Raw genomic sequence first — 21,908 nt, forward strand, 5'->3', positions numbered from 1 at the left:
CATTTTACACTTTAATAGTAAAATATCAGTACAAAACACCCATATTTTACTATCGGTATTACAGCACTCCCAAATTTCCGAGCGCCTTTTTTTTTTTTTTTTTTCAGCAGAAGCCCGCATAGTCTGATTCTTTCACTAGCACTTAGGGTGGGGCTAATGGTATGGTACTTTTATAGGGGAGTGTTTCCTGTGTCTGGGGAGGAGCCAATCACAGAAGACTTAACCTGGAAGATTACTGGAAACAACATTAGCGCGTAACTTACATTTTTTTCCCCCAATAAATTATAGTGGTATTATCACTATTATAATCATATCATGATGTGTGGTTATGACAGACAGAATTGATGCTTAGCTGATGCCATTTGGTGGAGACATTTCTCTGTACTCACATGTGGCTTCCGATGCTGTAGTAATAGCGCTGCTGCAGCTGCCGCTGTTTGTCTGGACAGTGATGGTGTAATTTCTGCCCGGTAACAAGGATGTGAAGGTCACTTGTGCAGATGTGGTCTGTACTGTGTTATTTACATCTCCCGTCATACTGACATTATAAGAAGACACATTTCCTGCTGGTGTCGTCCAGTTCACTACCAGATAATTCACTGACTGGTTATTCCTCACTGTGACAGCAGGAGTCTGTGCAGGGACTTAAGAGACAGCAGTCACAACAACATGTTCAGTAACATTATTATGTGCAGGAACTGAAGAGACAGCAGTCACAACATGTTCAGTAACATCATTATGTGCAGGAACTGAAGAGACAGCAGTAACAACATGCTCAGTAGCATCATTATGTGCAGGAACTGAAGAGACAGCAGTCACAACACATTCAGTTACATCAGCGCTGTCCAACTGGCGGCCCACGGGCCGCATCCGGCCCGCCAGGCCTCCAGCTGCGGCCCGCTCGTCTCCCTGAGTTGCAGGCACGGCTTCCGCTTTAGGCGCCATGCCTGCAATCTCAAAACGCGCACTTTCCCGTGTCCCCGCTGGCCTGCATCAGCGCTGTCCTCTCCCGTGTCCCCGCTGGCGCTGCCTTAGCTCAGACCTCACAGATCGCGGCGACTGAAGAGAGCAGAGTGCGCATGTGTAGTACCCGCATACACGGAGTACTTCACATGCGGACGTGACATCATTTGTCACTTCCGCATGTGAAGTTCCTCCGCGCGGGTGCTATGCGCACTCTGCTCTCTTCAGTCGCCGCGATCTGTGAGGTCTGAGCTGAGGCAGCGCCAGCGGGGACACGGGAGAGGACAGCGCTGATGACAGGTAACGGGGACTGGACACCTCGCTATCTAACTTGGGGGGCACCTGTCTCTAACTTGGGGGGCACATGTCACTATCTAGCTGGGGGGCACCTGTCACTATCTAACTTGGGGGGCACCTGTCTCTAACTTGGGGGGCACATGTCACTATCTAGCTGGGGGGCACCTGTCACTATCTAACTTGGGGGGCACATGTCACTATCTAGCTGGGGGGCACCTGTCACTATCTAACTTGGGGGGCACCTGTCTAACTTGGGGGGCACATGTCACTATCTAGCTGGGGGGCACCTGTCACTATCTAACTTGGGGGGCACCTGTCACTATCTAGCTGGGGGGCACCTGTCACTATCTAACTTGGGGGGCACCTGTCTCTAACTTGGGGGGTACCTGTCACTATCTAACTTGGGGGGCACCTGTCACTATCTAACTGGGGGGCACCTGTCACTATCTAACTTGGGGGGCACCTGTCTCTAACTTGGGGGGCACATGTCACTATCTAGCTGGGGGGCACCTGTCACTATCTAACTTGGGGGGCACATGTCACTATCTAGCTGGGGGGCACCTGTCACTATCTAACTTGGGGGGCACCTGTCTAACTTGGGGGGCACATGTCACTATCTAGCTGGGGGGCACCTGTCACTATCTAACTTGGGGGGCACCTGTCACTATCTAGCTGGGGGGCACCTGTCACTATCTAACTTGGGGGGCACCTGTCTCTAACTTGGGGGGTACCTGTCACTATCTAACTTGGGGGGCACCTGTCACTATCTAACTGGGGGGCACCTGTCACTACCTCAGCTGGGGGGACACCTGTCACTATCTAACTGGGAGGCACCTGTCACTACCTCAGCTGGGGGGACACCTGTCACTATCTGACTGGGGGGCACCTGTCACTACCTCAGCTGGCCACACCACAGCATCACCGCCAGCCCGGCCACAGCATCACCGCAAGGCCTTTCAGCCCACACATCATCCCCAATCCAGCCAAAAACACTATTGCCAGGCACAGCAGCCAGTAGAGGAAAATTTAAAAGCCAGGTGAGAGGTGTCAACCATATTAAGGGGGCATTCTGCCTATTTATGTGAAATGCTATCTATTTGTGTGCCTCATGACTGCTGAATTTGTCTTCTTGGGTGCCTCATGATTTGTTGGGGGCATCACGATTGCTGAATTTGTCTTGTTGGGGGCCTCAAGATTGCTGAATGTGTCTTGTTGGGAACCTCATGATTTGTTGGGGGCCTCATGATTGCTAAATTTGTCTTGTTGGGGGCATCATGATTGCTGTTGCCACTTTGCGATAAAGTGAGTTTTGGGTTGCAGTTTGGGCACTCGGCTTCCAAAAGGTTTGCCACCACTGTCCTGATCTAATGTCCCACATTGCTAACTTCATGTAAATTTGTCTCCACCCGTGGCCACACCCACATTCTGGTCCATGGCCACACCAATTTTTCGGCCGCAGAACGGTACCCTTGTTTTTCAGCGCGCGGAACTTCAATGACCTTTTGAATTGCATGTTGTGGGGATCTGCTGCCAATTGCATTGCATTTTGTGGAAAGTGTTGCCAATCTAATTGTCCTTTAATTGCATTTTTTTTTACTGCGGGGGGGGGGGGGGGGGGGGCTGCGGCTCCAGCAAGAACCTTCACCCCTCCACCATGGGGTCAGAAAAAAAAATGGCCCTCCATGCCCATGAAGTTGGACAGCACTGAGTTACATCATTATGTGCAGGAACTGAAGAGACAGCAGTCACAACAACATGCTCAGTAGCATCATTATGTACAGAAACTGAAAAGACAGCAGTCACAACACATTCAGTAGCATCATTATGTGCAGGAACCGAAGAGGCAGCAGTCACAACACACTCAGTAGCATCATTAAGTGCAGGAACTGAAGAGACAGCAGTCACAACATGGTCAGTAGCAACATTATGTGCAGGAACTGAAGAGACAGCAGTCACAACATGCTCAGTAACATCATTATGTGCAGGAACTGAGGAGACAGCAGTCACAACATGCTCAGTAACATCATTATGTGCAGGAACTGAATAGACAGCAGTCACAACACGTTCAGTAGCATCATTATGTGCAGGAACCGAAGAGACAGCAGTCACAACACACTCAGTAGCATCATTAAGTGCAGGAACTGAAGAGACAGCAGTCACAACATGGTCAGTAGCAACATTATGTGCAGGAACTGAAGAGACAGCAGTCACAACACGTTCAGTAACATCATTATGTGCAGGAACCGAAGAGACAGCAGCCACAACATGTTCAGTAACATCATTATATGCAGGAACTGAAGAGACAGCAGCCACAACACGTTCAATAGCATCATTATGTGCAGGAACTGAAGAGACAGCAGTCATAACATGGGCAATAGCATCATTATGTGCAGTAACAGAAGAGGCAGCAGCCACAACATGTTCAGTAACATCATTATATGCAGGAACTGAAGAGACAGCAGCCACAACACATTCAATGCCATCATTATGTGCAGGAACTGAAGAGACAGCAGCCACAACATGTTCAGTAACATCATTATATGCAGGAACTGAAGAGACAGCAGCCACAACATGTTCAGTAACATCATTATGTGCAGGAACTGAAGAGACAGCAGCCGCAACTTGTTCAGTAACATCATTATGCACAAATGTCATCCACTGATAAATAGGATAAAGCATAAACTAACAATTACTGTAAGGGCCCGTTCAGATCAGAAATGCGGATGGCTATGCGTGCGGAACGCGTGCGGACCGCAACGCGTACGAACGCATGGCCATCCGCGTTTGTGTGCGTTGCGTGGCTGATCCCATCACTGAAAAGTGAATGGGACAGCCACGCGTTTTTGCAAAATCTGCGTGCAGCATGCGTTCCCGGACCGCACAGGTCCGGAACGCATGCAGTGTGAACATCAGACATTGCACTCTATGCAATGTCTGATGTCGTGCGTTTTGGCCACCTGCACGCGTTTCCAAAACGCAGCTGGAAACGCGTGCAGTCTGAACGGGCCCTAAAATGTAGGAGAACTTCTAAATGTGTTCAGATTATCCCCCTGACCGATAATGATAATATACTCCATTACAAGGAGGCTATTATACATGGGTTTATATACTTCCCAAATTCTTGAGATAAGACAGACACCTTTAGGACACGCCCCAACAAATCTCTAGTCACACCCACAGTCACACCCACCATAAAGATTTCATAAACAAAACATGCAGTTTTATAATGCAGTGTTCCCCAACCCTGTCCTCAAGGCCCACCAACAGTGCATGTTTTGTGGAAATCCACAGAGGTAGTTAATCAGCTCTTCTGAGACACTAATTACTTCACCTGTGCATGTTTGTGGTTTCCTGCAAAACATGCACTGTTGGTGGGCCTTGAGGACAGGGTTGGGGAACTCTGTTATAATTTATCTTTTCCATCATCATTAGTTTTGCTTCATATCAACAATATTAAACTGAATATAAGAGCATCCTGATTCAAAACTTGTTGCTTTTATTGAATACTAGCTGATGACCCAGCGTTGCCAGGGTATAGATTTGGGTGGTGTTGGCTCTGCCCACTTTTTCTATCCCTACCACACAAACACTTAATGACTAAGTTTGTGAGATTTGGGGTCCTTGTCATCAATCATTTGTATTTTCCCATTGAAATTAACAAAATCTGATTGGCTGTTTGTGGCTCCACCCCATTTGTGAATTTGAACCCCAGTCACCCAATAACCAACTGTACCAGGTTTGAGGCTTGTACCATTAACAGTGCAGGAATGGCAGCAATTGAAATATTCCCCTTGAAAATCAATAGGTGATTTCTGATTGGCTTTTGTGGGTTCCACCCACTTTCCTGAATATTAATCCCAGTCACCCAGTGACCAACTGTGCAAAGTTTGAGAACCCTACCATTAACAGTGTAAGAATGGCTGCAGTTTATATTTTCCCCGTAAAATTTGTATTTGTCTCGGCCCACTTTTTGTAAACTTGAAACACTGTATCTCAATGACCAAATTTGTAGGCTTTCAGGCTCCTGGCATCAAAATTGTGTGAATGGAAGCATTTTATCCAGCAAAGAAATCTGATTGGCAGTTTGTGCCTTCACCCCCTTTAGTGAATTTGAACCCCAGTCCCCCAAAGACCAACTGTAGCAAGTTTGAAGTCTCTGCCATTAACAGTGTAAGAATGGTAGCAGTTTAAATATTCCCCTTGAAAAATCAATAGGTGAATTTTTATTGGCTGTTGTAAGTTCCACTCACTTTTCTGAATATTAATCTCAGTCACCCAGTGGCCAACTGTGTCAAGTTTGAGAACCCTGCCATTAACAGTGTAAGAATGGCTGCAGTTTATATTTTCCTATGTAAATAAAAAAAAAAAAAAAAAAAAAAAGTTGTTGGCTCCGCCCACTTTTTCTAACCTTGACATACATTCACTCAATGACCAAGTTTATGAGCTTTGGGGTCCTTGGTATCAATCATTTGTATATTCCCATAGCAATGAAACAAGCATGCCCTTAGCCGCTCGGTGCACTGACCCTCTGCATACAGCGTCATCGGGTATGCGCCGCTCAGTCTACGCGACCGCGAGGTCGCGTGGCAGAGTGACGCATAGGGGGTGTGGCCACGCCTCCTGCAGCGTTCGGCGGCTTACAGCGGATATTTAAGACGGACCATTTTTATCTTTTTTCATCTCCGAAGAAGCATCCGTGAGGTGCGATACATGTGAGGTCTCTTGTCTCCGGCGGGGCTGTGAGGGTCAGTGCCATTGGTAACGGTGAGGCTTTTATATTTACAATACTGACAGCCATTACATGCATTTGTTCAGGTATTTCACATTCAGGAGCAGGCGCTGTTCAGTTTGCTTTGGTGACATACATTTGTACTGTCCTGTATTTTCCTCACCTCCATTGCCTGATTATTAACCAATCATTTGATTATTATACATTCTCTCTCAGCCACACTGGAGATTTGTTCTTGTTTTTATTTGTTTGGATATGTCTTCAATAAAATTTATTACTTTTTCTATATGAAGACAGTGGTTGCTTGACTTTGTTGACCATGGATACTTTTTTTGTTTAATGTATAGCAATGAAACAAATCACATTGGCTGTTTATGGCTCCACCCCTTTTAACCTCCCTGGTGGTGCATTTCTGTCTGGAATTATGGAGTCAAAAGCAGTACATTTATTTCAAGAATTTTAGGCTTTAAATTTTTTAGTCATAATTCACCAAAATATGTCTGATTAAAATCTTGGTAGACATTCTGCATATAAATAAAAAAATGGAACACAAATTTGTTGATTTTATTAAATTCATGAATAAACTTTAAAAAGACAAAAATTGGTAACTGTAATTGGATATTGTGTCATCCTGTGCTTTTGAAATTAGCTTATTTGCCATCTCTGCCTTGGCAGTCAGGTGACACAGGAGAGATTAAATTTTGTGATTATAGAGAAATGAGGAGAAACTGGACACGCTAATATTATGTATATATATATATATATATATATATATATATATATATATATATATATATATATATATATATATGTGTGTGTGTGTGTGTGTGTGATATATATATATACTGTATATATACACGCACTGTATATATACACACACAGTGCTGCCCGTAATAATTCATACCCCTGGCTGATTATGACTTAACCTTCCTAGGGGTAACCCCGAACGTAGTTCGGGGTAAGCCGCGCAGGAGGTTTTCTCAGGCCCTGCTGGGCCGATTTGAGTAATTTTTTTTTTTGCTGAACGCAGCTAGCACTTTGCTAGCTGCGTCAGCACTTCGATCGCCGCCGCCCCGCGCTCGATCGCCGCTATCCGCGTCGCAACACAGCCCCCCCCTCCCCCAGACCCCTGCGCTGCCTGGCCTATCAGCGCCAGGCAGCGGCAAGGGTTGGATCGGGACTCCCTTAGACGTCACGACGTCCATGACGTCGGTGACGTCATCCCGCCCCGTCGCCATGGCGACGGGGGAAGCCCTACAGGAAATCCCGTTCTTTGAACGGGATTTCCTGATCGCCTATCGCCTGAGGCGATCGGCGGGGCTGGGGGGATGCCGCTGAGCAGCGGCTATAATGTAGCGAGCCCTAGGTTTTTAATAGACCACCAGAAGGGTTAAAGTTACTTTTGTTCAACCACCTATACCATTCCAAATAGTCCAAGCTGTTCTAACGCACCCTTATTACCCTGATTAATTGGGAACAGCTGCTTTAATCAACTCAACATGTGGAAAACAGCAGCTCTCTGCAGTTAGTTTGTGGAAAGTCATAGCTAAGCCAAAGGAGCTCAGTGAGGACCTGCGGCTGCTCATTGTGGCTGCTCAAAGTCAGGAATAGACGATAAGGCCATTTCCAAATGTTTTTAAGCTTCAGTGGCTACAGTGCAAAGTATTACTAAAAAATACAAGATGTTCTGCACTGTGGAAAATCTCAGAGGATGTGGTCGGAAGCCAAAAGTGACACCAGTGCTGGCCAGGAGGATAGCGAGCAGGGATGGTCGTAGTCAGCTAACTTCGCTACGCTGGAAATATGCGTAGTTTTACGCAATTACGCTTCGCCAAACTACGGCTTCGAAAACAAATATTCGCTTCGTATGCATTTTGTAGAATACGCGTTAAAATACGCAATTCCGCGTAGTGGCAAGTGTAGTGTATGCGGATACTTATGCCCGTATGCAGAAATTTGTACGCATGAACCCTTCTATGCGTACATTCCCCTTTCCAATGCGTAAATTTGTATGCATACATTCGCATGCGGAAAATTAGACGCGAGTAACGCATTCGTAGTTCACTACGCAATACACATGTTAACTACGCATAGTGGGCGTAAGCTACGCGTAGCGGTACTTCGCTACGCGTAAATTCGTAAGCCTAGTTTTGAAACTTCGCCTATGAACTACGATGCGTAGATGCGTAAATTCGCACTGGCGTAGTTTCTGCTCATCCCTGATAGCGAGAGAGGTGAAAAAGAATCCAAGGATAACTACCAAGGCCATCCTGATGAATCTGGGCTCTGCTGGTGGCAATGTCTCAAGGCAGACAATCCCACGGACACTGCACACTGCTGGATTCCACCGATGCAGACCAAGGAGGAGGCCACTTCTCCAGATAAGGCACACAAAAGTTCACTTGGCCTTTGGAAAGAAGAAGAAGACTTCTGGTCTTTTGTGTTATGGTCAGATGAAACAAAAATTTAATTTTTAGGTCACAACGATGTTCCCTTCATTTGCCATAAAAAAGGAGAAGCCTTCAACCCAAAGAACACCATCCCAACTATCAAACATGGTGGTGGGAACCTAATGCTTTGGGGGTGTTTTTCAGTCAATGGACCAGGGAACCTAATCACAGTAAAAGGCACCATGAAAAATACACGTATATGTTGGACAAATAGAGCATCTCCTCTCCCCTGTTCCCCCACAGACATGTACGTACTTACATAACAGCATGTCATGGAGATAAGGACATGGTGAATAGGAGATGGAAGGACGCTGGGTGATATTCTCAAAACCCAACTGTAATAGAACGCGGAAAAGCCGCCGCGTGTACTGACAGCAAGGCGGCTGATTCCGCGTCCAGCGCGGCGGTTTGCACGCAGCAGCGTGCGTCTTGTGTGGCTGGGTGTGTTAGTTCACACAGATTGAGGAATACGCGCACGCGCGCTGAGAGGCAGAACCTTTATGACAACCAAGGAGGGATCAGCTGACCAGGTTGGTCAGCTGACCTCAGAGCTAGTGACTATTGGTTGAACCTTGATGGGTGGCGCCGGAGAGCGCCGCTCTATATATAGTAACTCCTGGTCAGTCTCTGGTTGTCTGCCGTTGCGAACACTTACGTGAAAGCACTCAGACCTTAGTCAGATCCTACAGTGTGTTAGAACCAGGAGGACCTGGGAATTCACACAGAGCCAGATTACTTCTGTGTATCATTCTGTTATACTTCAGAGTAGTTCCAGGGTGTCGAGACCACGGACCTCACACCCAAGATTAGGGACTTTGTGTTATCATTCTGTTATACTTCAGACTAGTTCCAGGGTGTCGAGACCACGGACCTCACACCCAAGACTAGGCATTGTTTTGATATCTGTTATGACCTATTGCTCTCCTGACTATCCCTCTGCTTTCTGATTCGGTACCTACGCATATCTGATTATCTGTTGCCAACCCTGCCTGCCTTTGGATACCGAATCAGTCTTCTGTCTCTGTACCTTGTCTGACCGTGTGTTGCCGACCTGGCTTGCCCGACCTTGAGAGCTATCTCTCTCCATTAAGAGATAGTCTCCAGACCTGCAAGTGACCTCCACCTTTCAGGTGTCACTCGCTCACAGGTCCTTCCTTCCTTTAGCCTGGGGCTCCACCCCTTTGGAGGTCTCAGGCTGCTGGAAAGTTTTTGCACTTCCCAGAGGGCGGTATCGATCATACTGCCAAAGACCACCTGCTCCTCGGGTGGTCCAACTCAAAGTCATTACTGTTGCACCAAACACTCACACTATATAGGTGTCCAGAGGTTAGTTGTACTTGGATTGTCGGTGATTCTACAGATCATCAATAATCGGGTGTATGTCTGTATTCTTGGTGATACTGCAGATCACCAATGGTCAGATTCTCTCTGTGTGCTGACACCGATCATTACACCAACCACCTGACTCCACATGGAATCATCACTGGTTCTCAACAACACACAGCACGCCAAACATATAATGGCCTTCGTATAATCATCTTTCAGGCAGGTGTTGATTGCGACAATATGTTCAGAATTAATTTTCTTAGGACCTGCAGAGAAATTCTTGCGCTAAACACCAAATCCTGCAGGGATGATATGGTGACCAGTTATGGCAAAGTCGTTATGGATCTTTGCTCTGCTGTCATGACTTTGCTCATACAAGTGTCTCTCCTCTGGATGTGAGGTGTACCTATAGATGGCTGATGTTGGAATATTGTATCAGACATGCATAGATCATTCTGATGGTATCACGGTCCTGCAGCCAACGCTTTGTCCAAAGGCACCACTTTGGTCCAGACTCTTGCACCTCATCATCTTCTCTCTGCAGAGCTTTCTGAAAGATCGGCACAAGATGACGTTCTGTTTAAGGATTACATGCTGTTTATGCTGAAGAGCCCGGAGAGGTGAGTTCCTTTAGATTGCTAAGGAAGCACTTTATTCACCTGAAGAAGTCGGGTTTGACACCCACAAAACACGTTGGCAGTTTTAGTACAATAACTTGAGTATATTTTGAAAATTGGTATAGACTTCTTTAGGTAAGCAATCCCTTACCTTTTATACTGTTTTAAATTATATTTTGGAGCCTCCTTTCCCTTTGATCTGGTCAGTCTCTTTTCATCCCAGTGAGAGCGACCAACATCCAGGGTCTTGTTTAGGGTCTATGGCTAAAAGTATTAGAGGCAGAGGATCTGCAGGCTAGCCAGACAACTGATATTGTTCAAAAGGAAATCAATATGGCAGCCTCCATATACCTCTCACTACAGTTCACTTTTAAGCATATTACCCCTTCTCTGTCATCTCTTCAGCATCTAGAACCACGCGTGGGAAGGTAGCTTCTGGCTTGTGTGTCCTCTCTGGAGATTGGTAGGCTAGTACAAGTTATGAGCTTTCAGCTCCTACTTTTATAGTGATTGGATGCAATATGGCGACCTAATTTGGAATTTCCCTAAATCTCTGGTTCTGGTTGGCTGAGATTTCCCGGCATCACATGTTATCTTGTTTTGAATACCTAAGATTGTTTACAAAATACTTATTTCAGTTTTCTATGGAAATGGACATAGTTTGGAATGTTTACACATACTGACACTTGCTTATCAGGTCATTTTTGACACAGTTGATTAAAAATGGATGTCACCAGCCATCTTGTCTGCTGATTTGCCCCACACATTGGGACCTTAAATATTACAATGTCATTCATGATGCATTTCTGATAATGTGTCCTGCTGCTAATTAGTTTGGAATGTGTCTGTCCTTTTGCAGACCTGAAATCGGCCATGTTGACCCAGAAAATCTTTGAATTACAGATATAGTAATTTATTGCTTATTGAAGTACACAGGGCTTGATTTAAATATAAAGCATACTATATAATTCTTCTTAAAACAATTAATGAAAGATATAATTGCATTTTAAAACTTAATAATTTAAAAATCATTTTACATTATGAACAAATAAATGTAATAATTTCCACTGGCAGATGTCACTATTTAATCATTTTCCATAATAATTTTATGAAGAAAAAACCCGCCAGGTGGCATCATTGTCCTAAATATGGGACAACCTTGCAATGTTTATTGCTGACATTCCAGAGGACATTCATAGCCAAAACATGACATAATATTCTTGCTAATATGCGTCTCAAACTTTTACTAGCAGAAACTAGCTTTTAAATGTAATTCAAAGTAATACATTATATTATATTTAATTATAGGGTTTAACAATAATTATTTCTTTCTTTAGAAGGAATGTATTGATTATTGTATCTCTCTACAATATAAAATGGCAACAGCGCTTCTTAAGACAATGGTATTAAACTTCAATTTGTTTATGCTTTTCATATTTTGACTTTCTCTGGCTGGGAAACGTTATCCTTTGTTGCTGGCTGGAACGACCTTGTAACAAGTACACGTCAACAATCTTCTAGCTTACGAGTTAAAATAATCTTATGAAAGTTTCACTGTCTCAAATGAAAATTTTCTCGAACTAAAGAACCCAAAAGCTCTCCACCCCATTCGGTCGACAACCTGTTACACTGCCTCATTTCCACTTAAGTTTGCTTGTCTGCAACATCACTTCTGCCATCACTAAAAGTCCAGTCTGGAATCGTTGGTTGCTGTCTTAAAGAGGAACTCCAGTCTAAACAAACATACTGTCATTAAGTTACATTAGTTATGTTAATTAAAATAGACAGGTAATATAATCTCTTACCCACACTGTTTTAAAAGAACAGGCAAATGTTTGATTTCATAATGGCAGCCATCTTTTTGGTTGAAAGGAGGTGACAGGGAGCATGAGGCACAGTTCCAACTGTCCTGTGTCCTGAGCACCTCTCCCAGTTGCTAGGCAACGTGAATAACAACATAGGAAATCCCATCATGCTCTGCACAGCATCAGGGAAAAAAAGCCTGGGCTTTTTTTCTTTGATGGGTGGAGCTAAACTAAAAATGAAGCTAAAAATTATGCTTTGGTAAGAAAAACAAAGTTCTGATGCTGTGGAACTGTTAAAGAAACACCAAGCCTTTTCAGTTCTGCTGAGTAGATTTTTAGTCCGGAGGTTCACTTTTAGGATTGGTGTACATCCAGCATTTATAGAGGGCGGTCCTGAATCACTGATCAGTTTCTCCTTGTTTGTGTTAAAGTGGATCCGAGATGAAAAACTAACTATGACAAGTAACTTGTCTATATATCTTATCTAAAGTTTAGATAGTTTACACAGCAAATCTAGCTGCAAACACCTTCAACAGTTTATGATTATTTATTCCTGTGATACAATGAGGGCAGCCATGTTCTGTTACATTACACACAGGCAAGCTGATAGCATCTCCAGCCCTCAGCCTGCGACAAATTCAGTCCCCTCTCCTCCTCCCCTCTGCCTTTGAAATCTCTGGCTAGTAACCTCCTCCTCCTCCTGCCCAGACTGAGCTCCCATAAGCCCTTGCTACTAAGGCTGAGAGTGCCAAGGCACTCTGAAAAATCTGTGGGCGAGGCTTGTTTAGTTTATAGGGAATCAGAGTATTAAATCAAAACAAAAAAGTATTTGGCTTGAAGAATGCCCTATTAACTATATGAAAGGAACACTATCATACAATGAGGAAAACTTTATCTCGAAACCACTTTAACCACTTCAGCCCGCAGATGTTTTCACCTTCAGAACGGAAGCAATTTTCCCCTGCCAGTGCTCTTCCCATTTATTCGCCAATAACTTTATCACTACTCATCACACATTAACCTCCCTGGCGTTCTGGACGAGCTAGGCTCATCCAGAGATGCCGGAGGTCACCGCTCAGGCCCCGCTGGGCCGATTTGAATAATTTTTTTTAAAACATGCTGCGTGTTGTACTTGATCGCCACCGCTCACCGCCGATCCGCCGCGATACAGGGCCCCCCCCCCCGAGACCCTGTGCGCTGCCTGGCCAATCAGTGCCAGGCAGTGCTGAGGGGTGGATCGGGACTCCCTGTGACGTCATGACGTCCATGACGTCACAACGTTCGTCGCCATGGCGACGGGGGAAGCCCTCCTGGAAATCCCGTTCAGAACGGGATTTCCGGACGGGTGATTGCGCCGGCGGCGATCGAAGAACAGGGAGGGACGCCGCAGGGAGGGGGGAATTATGTAGCTAGTGCTAGGCTAGCTACATGATAAATGTAAAAAAAATCTGCAAAAAACGTTCCCGCGGCCCTCAGAATGCCAGGCAGGTTAATGATCTATATTTTTATGTACTAAAATAACAGTAATATACCCTCAAGACATTCATGTTGAAACAAAGCTAAGTCTCTAAGGCAAATATTTATGATTTTTTTTTGCTTTTTTTTATTATTTGTTTGTTTGGTAACTGGGGTGGGGGGAGGGGGCTTTGGAAGTGATTTAATTACAGGTAGTCCCCGGTTTATGAACGCCCGACTTACGAATGACCCGCCGATACGAATGCCCGCCGACCCGCCGCGATAATGTCACGCCGCCGGGACTACCTCTTCTGCTGACGTTTTTCAAGCAGAGTAGGCGCAGCGGAAGGCAGATGGGGGACATCTCACCTGTTCCATGCTGGTCTAACGTCCCATCGTGCTGCCCTGAAGCTGCGCGGCCCGTCCTCTCGCTCTGTTCACTGTTCCCCAGCGGTTTCTTATGCGTCGCATAATGACGCAATCAGGAGAGGCCCCCTAGTGGCGGCGCCTCCTGATGCATCATTATGCGACGCATGTGAAGCCGCCGGGTGGACAGTGGACGGAGAGAGAGGACGGGCCACGCAGCTTCCGGGCAGCACGATGGGACGTTACACGGGCATCCCGACTTAAGAACGAATTCGTGTTACGAACGAACCTTCAGTCCCTATCTCGTTCGTTAACCGAGGACTACCTGTATATACATTTTTTTATAAATAAAATCTGTGCAGTGTGATGTAACTTTTACCTTTTAATTCAACCTTTTTGCCACTAGATGGCGATAGAAACACTCCCTGGATTGCTAGGAAGTTTTTTTTTTCCTGCTCATTCACGTTTATTCTTATAAATGGACATGGCCCCTGATTGGGGTCATGTCCATTCAATACAGGCACTGCAATTGGTTCTGAGAAGCTTTGCTTCTCTTCGCCAATTGCCGAAATGGAAAACCGCCGTGTGTGCAGGGTATCGGCGCTTACAACTGGACGAGAATACTCATCCAGTTTGCCTTTAGCTGTGCCTATCTGGATGAGAATACTTGTCCAGACAGGCTTAAAGGGGCATTATGGCGAAAAATTTAAAATATATGCAAACATAAACAAATAAGAAGTACATTTTTTCCTGAGTAAAATGAGCCATAAATTTTCTCCTATGTTGCTGTCACTTACAGTAGATAGTAGAAATCTGACAGAAGAGACAGGTTTTGGACTAGCCCATCTCTTCATAGGGGATTCTCAGCAAGGCTTTTATTCTTTATAAAGATATTCCCTAAAAAGTATTTAAGCAATGAAGCTGGCCAGCTTCCCTTCTCGCTACACAGTTTTTTGGCAGTTGGACAGAGCAACTGCTATTCACTAAGTGCTTTTGAAACTAAATAAATACCTGAGAGTCCCCTATGAAGAGATGAACTAGTCCAAACCCTGTCGCTTCTGCCAGATTTCTACTACCTACTGTAAGTGACAGCAACATAGGAGAAAAGTAATTTATGGCTCATTTTACTCTGGAAAAAATGTACTTCCTATTTGTATGTGTTTGCACATATTTTAAATTTGAAAATTTTTCACCATAGTGGTTAAACAATGATAGTCCAGTGTGTGTACATAGCTTAACACAAAATGCAACATCGTCAATTTGTTTGAATTACATCAGTTGTTTAAAATAACATGAGGGACGCAGGTGTAGGGAGGAAGCTGAACTGAAAACCACCTAGATGCATACGGATAAGGTAACACATGGGGCCTGGTGCACAGAAGGCCTGTGAATTAAAGGCCGCTGTAAGTGATGAGATGACCTGAAATTTAGCATTTTTGTAATTACGACACAAAATTGTAATTTGTAATTTTTAAAAAAATTAATTTTGTAATTTGTAATTTTGTGTTGTAATTTTGTGTTAAATCATAATTTTGGGTTTCATTTCTTACTACTTGTAATTTCAAATAACAAAATTACGGGTAACACAAAATTATAATTTTGTGTTTTACACAATAATTTGTCATGAAAAAGACTCATTATTACAAAAATGTTAGTGATGACTAAATTTTCAACACAAAAACGCTCGTAATTACAAAAATGATGGTAATTAGAAAAAAAAGTGTGCATGGTCATAATTATGCCAAATTTTACGTAGTTTTTTTGTGATTATGATTTTTTATTATGATCGTAATCACAGTTATGAAAATAACACAGAATTTTGCAAACTCGTAGTGAGCACATTATGGTCGTTACTAGCCGCAGGAAGTGCCTGGCAAATGTATCCGTTGTAACATTAGGGAAGCAGCACCACCTGTTATATACGGTGCCGCATGTGTTATCCGTTTCACAGGTGTGGTGCTAATTAGTAGTGTGGTGGGAGTGGCTTTCCTGGCCTTAGTATCGGTAGAAAATGCTGTGCGCCGCCTGCACATGGTCAATTTAACGACCTTTTTAACGACCTTTTGTGTATCAGGTCCAAGTAGCAGTATTCACTACTTTACTATAGCTCAACTAACATTATGTAAGCAACATATATTGCCTTCAGAATTAGTATTATTCACCAAGCACGACCGGGTCTTGCCTGGAATTGGTTTTGGCACAAGAAACAACCACAGGGCACAAGTAGGAAGTAGGAGAAAAAACAGATTGAAATAACAACAAACAAGGTACAGCAACAGCAGCTTAGTAGCAATAGATTTACATGCGTGCTGACAACAATGGCTGCAGCCTAAGGGGGAAAAAGAGGGGGTTGACTTCAGGAAGGAGAGAGTTCAAGAGTTTGACAACTGAAGGGAATAAAGTGTTCCTATGCCTTGAGGTCCTGGTGGAGATGACGCAAAAGCAGTAGCCTGGGTGTGAGGTGTCGCTGTCAATCTGCCTGGCTCTGAAACGCAGTCTGGAATTGTGAAGGAGGTCTAGTTGGGGAGGGGCTGTCCAATTACCCTCTCTGCTGATCTGATGACCTAATGAAAATTGTATTTGTTGTTGGCAGAGGAGCCGGTGTACCAGACCAGGATGGAAGAACAGAGAACCGATTCTATAGTGGCAGAGTAGAAGGACCTTAGGAGTACCTGTGCCGTACCGAGTTTCTTAGTTTGCGAAAGTGTAGTAGTCTCTGCTGGGTTTTCTTCTGGGTCAAGGCAGTGTTGGCCTCCCAGCTCAGGTCATCGAAGATGGTTTTGCCCAGGAGGCGGTAGCTGGGCACTCTTTCGACTTTAGTGCCGTTCATAATTTCCATTCCTGGCTAGCTTGCACAGCATTAGTCAGCAAACAACAAATGTTATAAAAGCAATGTATGCATTGTGTGTATTATATCAGCTACATTATGTATATAACAGGTGTTGTGTAGTATGCCTGTTAAACTTGTGCTGCCTGCGCTCTTAGTAACTCGGGACAACAGTTACGGGCTCTGCCTCTCACACAGGAGACCAGGGTTCAAATCTCTGCTCTTCCTATTCAGTAAGCCAGCACCTATTCGGCAAGGAGTCCTTGGGCAAAACTCCCTAACACTGCTACCTCCTACTGAGTGCGCTCTAGTGGCTGCCTTGCACGTAATTTGAGTCTGACAGGAGAAAAGCGCTATAGAAATATTAGAATTATTATTATCTTACTAATGTAGCCGCAAGAAAAGAATGTTTGATTGGCTATTGAATCTGAGGGCAAATGTAGCAATTTATCTGTCCCAGAGCGGAAGAATAATCAGGATAACCTCATTTTGTGAACACTGCTTCCATAGGATATAATATACTTACTTATACAGTCAGTTATTGCCAGAGGGTCTGATAGGGTGACATTATCAGCAGCTACTGTATATACAGTGAATGTATACGTCCCTCCTGGGATCAGATTGGTTATTGTGGTGGATGTATTGGTCACTGTTGTACTATTTATCAGTGATGATGTGACAAAAGTCAGCACTCTGTAGGTATAGCTGCTCTGATAGTCCAGAGTGCTCCAGCTCAGCGTCACAGAGGAGGTGGTCTTATTGCCGACACGGAGAGATGTTACCACCAGCGGCTCTAAAACACACACAACATAACATATTCAGCAAAGCATTTACTATCTATTACTTATATACAGTAGAAGAGACATCAGGGTGTAGCATAAAAATCACCTCCTGGGAGATCTTACTGTTATTATTCTCAGAGCAAATGACATTAGAGTTCATGAGGAGGTCAGATCTGGGGACATCACTGATGACATCACTTGGCACTATGATGAACCTGGTTGGATGTCAGGATTATTATTGGGGAACAGTGCGGCAAACTGTGTGTAGTCACAATGATACCACAAGAGGGAGCTAGGGAAATGCATTGCAGCTCAGGAAACACTTGCCTGAAACAATCAATATTACATGTGACTAATTGTTTACCCCCCCCCCCCCCACACACACACACACACCACTTGTTAGCACTTATTTTTATCTTCGCCCGCCCACAGAGACTTACTTGTGATCACCCATCCGGTGACAGCTGTGCTCTGATGCCCCCAGACCCCCACTGTCACCACTGAGAAGGTGTAATTAGTGCCAGACGTCAGGTTCTGAAGGGTGACATTCGTTGTGGTACTTGTAGTGCTCCCAGCAATGGCAGATGGAGAGGAGGAATTCCAGTAAGTTATATTATAGGATTTTGCCACACTGGTCATATTTGCTGGCTCTCCCCAGGATAATGTAGTGCTGTATGTTCCAACCGCATTAAAGGTGATCATTCCTGGTGGAGTGGGATCTACAAAACAAGGACATGCTTCAACTTATACAATATTACAAGACAAAAACCTGTTCTCATACTTAACCCATTTGCGTTAGCCTATAACTTTATCACTACTTATCACAATGAACTGATCTATATCTTGTTTTTTCCGCCACCAATTAGGCTTCCTTTGGGGGGTACATTTTGCTAAGAGCCACTTTACTGTAAATGCATTTTAACAGGAAGAATAAGAAAAAAACTGAAAAAATGCATTATTTCTCAGTTTTCAGCCATTATAGTTTTAAAATAATACATGCCTCCATAATTAAAACTCACGTATTGTATTTGCCCATATGTCCCGGTTATTACACCATTAAAATTATGTCCCTATCACAATGTATGGCGACAATATTTTACGTGGAAATAAAGGTGCATTTTTCCGTTTTGCATCTATCACTATTTACAAGTTTAAAATAAAAAAAATATAGAAATATTTCATCTTTACATTGATATTTAAAAAGTTAAGACCCTTAGGTAAATATTTACATGTTTTTTTTATTGTAATGTTTTTTGTTTTTTTATATTAAACATTTTATTTGGGTAGTTTTGGGAGGGTGGGATGTAAACAATAGATTTCTAATGTAAATGTGTGTTTGAGTTTTACTTTTTTTACTTTTAGTTGTAGTTTTACTTTTTGGCCACAAGATGGCGGCCATGAGTTTGTTTACATGACGTCACTCTAAGCGTAACATACGCTTAGAGAGACTCATGGGGGACGCCACAGCCAGAAAAAGCACAGCTTCCGAGAGAAGCTGTCGCTTTTTCAGCGGGGGAGAGGAATCAGTGATCGGGCACCATAGCCCGATTCACTGATTGCCTGGCTAACAAACCACGGCCGGGAGCGCGCGTGCACGCGTGCGATCGGCCGCAGGAGCGCGTATGGTTCCTGGACATAGTTTCTACGTCCAGGAACTAAAATAGGTTAATACTGAAGCTAGAAAAAAAAATGAAGATATCATAAATTGGTTGCGTAGTACAGATAATTACTAGAACATTAGTAGCAAAGAAAATAGTCTTATATTTTTATTTTCAGTTATATAGTGTTTTTAATAACATTGCATCATTCTCTAATATTGCGGTTTACACACTACTCAGCATTCTAAATGATTTGACAGAGCAGCCCAGTGAACTTTTGAACTGTTCTCTGCAGGAAAAAAAGCAATACAGTGCCAGACACTTGAGATAAGCTTCAGAAGACAGAGCTCTGTGCGACTTTGAAAGCCATGAAGCTCAATAGCTTTTTGCATAGATAACAAGTGGAGTTTCTTCCTGTACTGGAAACAATATCAGACTTATGTCTTCGCCCCTAATGTTCTATTTCTTAGCTGTACTACACATATAAATCATTATATCATTTTTTTTTTTTGCTTCAGTGTCTCTTTAAAAGCATTCTAGCAGCACTAAGAACAGAATAATGACCGAATCATCAGTGAAAAGCGAACTTTCTATGGTGCAGTTCATCGTTGGTCCGCACTGCAAGATGTTTGCCCATCACACAGTGCTTTGCCCCCCGGTACCCAGACCAGTGCTTCTCTGCCCTTCCCCCACTCGCTCACTCACCCACACTGGAGTTGGGCTGATGTCACACCAGTGCAGAGGAAGCAGAGAGTGCTGGATGGGCGGGCTACAGGTGAGCAGCCCTCTGATTGGTTATTCTAGTACATTACGTATTATTAGCAGTTGGCTGATGGTGTAATGGTTAAGGGCTCTGCCTCTGACACAGGAGATCAGGGTTCGAATCTCGGCTCTGCCTGTTCAGTAAGCCAGCACTAATTCAGTAGGAGACCTTTGGCAAGTCTCCCTTACACTGCCACTGCCAATAGAGCGCGCCCTAGTGGCTGCTGCTCTGCTCTGGCGCTTTGAGTCCGCAAGGAGAAAAGCGCAATATAAATGTTATTTGTCTTGTCTTGTCTTGTCTACGTGACCATATACATGTCGAAAGGTCACGGGGTACAGGCCCCCTGGCGGGGATGGAAGGACAGGCTGACAGACAGGTGAGTGTGCTTTGCTGCCAATAGGCCCCAGGGAAGCACTTTCTTATATGGGAGAGACCTGGGGGGGGGGGGGGGGGTGGTGGATGAATCTACCACCGCTCCACCGTTCACCCAACTGTCCGCTTTCAAGCAAAAACTTTCAGTTTAGAGCAATTGATAGATTTTATTGATTTCACCCAGGAAACGATGACCAGTATCATTGGGAGGGCATGTTGAGGCATTAGTCTCCATCTCATTTGATCACAGTGATTGAATCTGGCATTGAAAATTGACAAGTGTATGGGCAGCTTTAGTTACTTGGTAATGTTGTGTCCAGTGATCTTCCACGATAAGTGTCCTCCTGGTGATCTGTCAGTGTGTTTCTAATATTATATAATATTGCCCTCCATGTAAGATGTGAGTTTCTAATGTCCAGGAGGATCATGTCCACCTAGTGGAGACAGGAAATTTGGGCCCCACTAGTGGCGGAAGTTTGGGCACGGTCATAGGTGCCCAATGAAATACCGGCATTAAGGGGAAATTTGGGCACCCGCATCACCTGATAAATATAGGGCGCTGGGGCCGCTTGCAATGCCTATGCCGGTGTCCAAAAAAATTATGGTTGTGGGTGGTTAAGGTAAGGCGTGGGGGTTGGGTGGTTAAGGTTAGGTGTGGGGGCTGGGTGGTTAAGGTTAGGCGTGGGGTTAGGCGGGTTAAGGGTAGGTGTGGCACGTGCATATTTAAGGTTAAGCATGGGGGTGGGTGGTTAAGGTTAGCGGTGGGGGCTGAGTGGTTAAGGTTATGCGTGGAGTATGGGGGTTAAGGGTAGGCGTGGAGGGGTGGTTATAGTTAGTAAGGGGGTGGATAAGGTTGGGCATGGGGGGGGTTGGTTAAGGATAGGCATGGGGTATTGCTGGTTAAGGGTAGGCGTGGAGGGGTGGTTACAGTTAGTAAGGGGGGGTGGATAAGGTTAGGCATGGGGGGGTTGGTTAAGGATAGGCATGGGGTATTGCTGGTTAAGGGTAGGCGTGGAGGGGTGATTACAGTTAGTAAGGGGGTGGATAAGGTTGGGCATGGGGGGGTTGGTTAAGGATAGGCATGGGGTATTGCTGGTTAAGGGTAGGCGTGGAGGGGTGGTTACAGTTAGTAAGGGGGGTGGATAAGGTTGGGCATGGGGGGTGGTTGGTTAAGGATAGGCATGGGGTATTGCTGGTTAAGGGTAGGCGTGGAAGGGTGGTTACAGTTAGTAAGGGGGGGTGGATAAGGTTGGCCATGGGGGGTGGTTGGTTAAGGATAGGCATGGGGTTTTGCTGGTTAAGGGTAGGCATGGAGGGGTGGTTAAGGTAAAGCATGAGGGGAAGGTGGTTAGGTTAGGCATCGGTAGTGGGAGGGTTCAGTGTGAGAATAGGCTTAGGTCCAGCTATAGTAAAATATCGGAATATAATACCAATATTTTACTATCACTCTTACACTATAATAGTAAAATATCAGTACAAAAGCCCACCTAGTCTGGTTCTTTCTATGGCACTAGGGGTGGGGCTAATGGTATGGTAATTTTATAGGGGAGTGTTTCCT

At 44.5% G+C, this 21,908-nt stretch overlaps 1 protein-coding gene across 1 annotated transcript in view; it reads right to left on the reverse strand.

Moving 5' to 3' along the window:
• The window catches only part of LOC137537964 (receptor-type tyrosine-protein phosphatase beta-like), a 421,053-nt gene that overhangs the window by 353,254 nt on the left and 45,891 nt on the right, over positions 1-21,908 (reverse strand). Inside the window, exons 8-10 of the mRNA XM_068259888.1 lie at positions 18,058-18,336; positions 17,362-17,628; positions 390-644 (exon numbers count right to left, since the gene is read on the reverse strand). Coding sequence (XP_068115989.1) covers positions 390-644; positions 17,362-17,628; positions 18,058-18,336 — 801 coding nt within the window. The remainder of the gene's footprint in view (positions 1-389; positions 645-17,361; positions 17,629-18,057; positions 18,337-21,908) is intronic.

Source organism: Hyperolius riggenbachi, chromosome 11, assembly GCF_040937935.1.
Source record: "Hyperolius riggenbachi isolate aHypRig1 chromosome 11, aHypRig1.pri, whole genome shotgun sequence".
In the NCBI taxonomy this organism is placed as follows: domain Eukaryota; kingdom Metazoa; phylum Chordata; class Amphibia; order Anura; family Hyperoliidae; genus Hyperolius; species Hyperolius riggenbachi.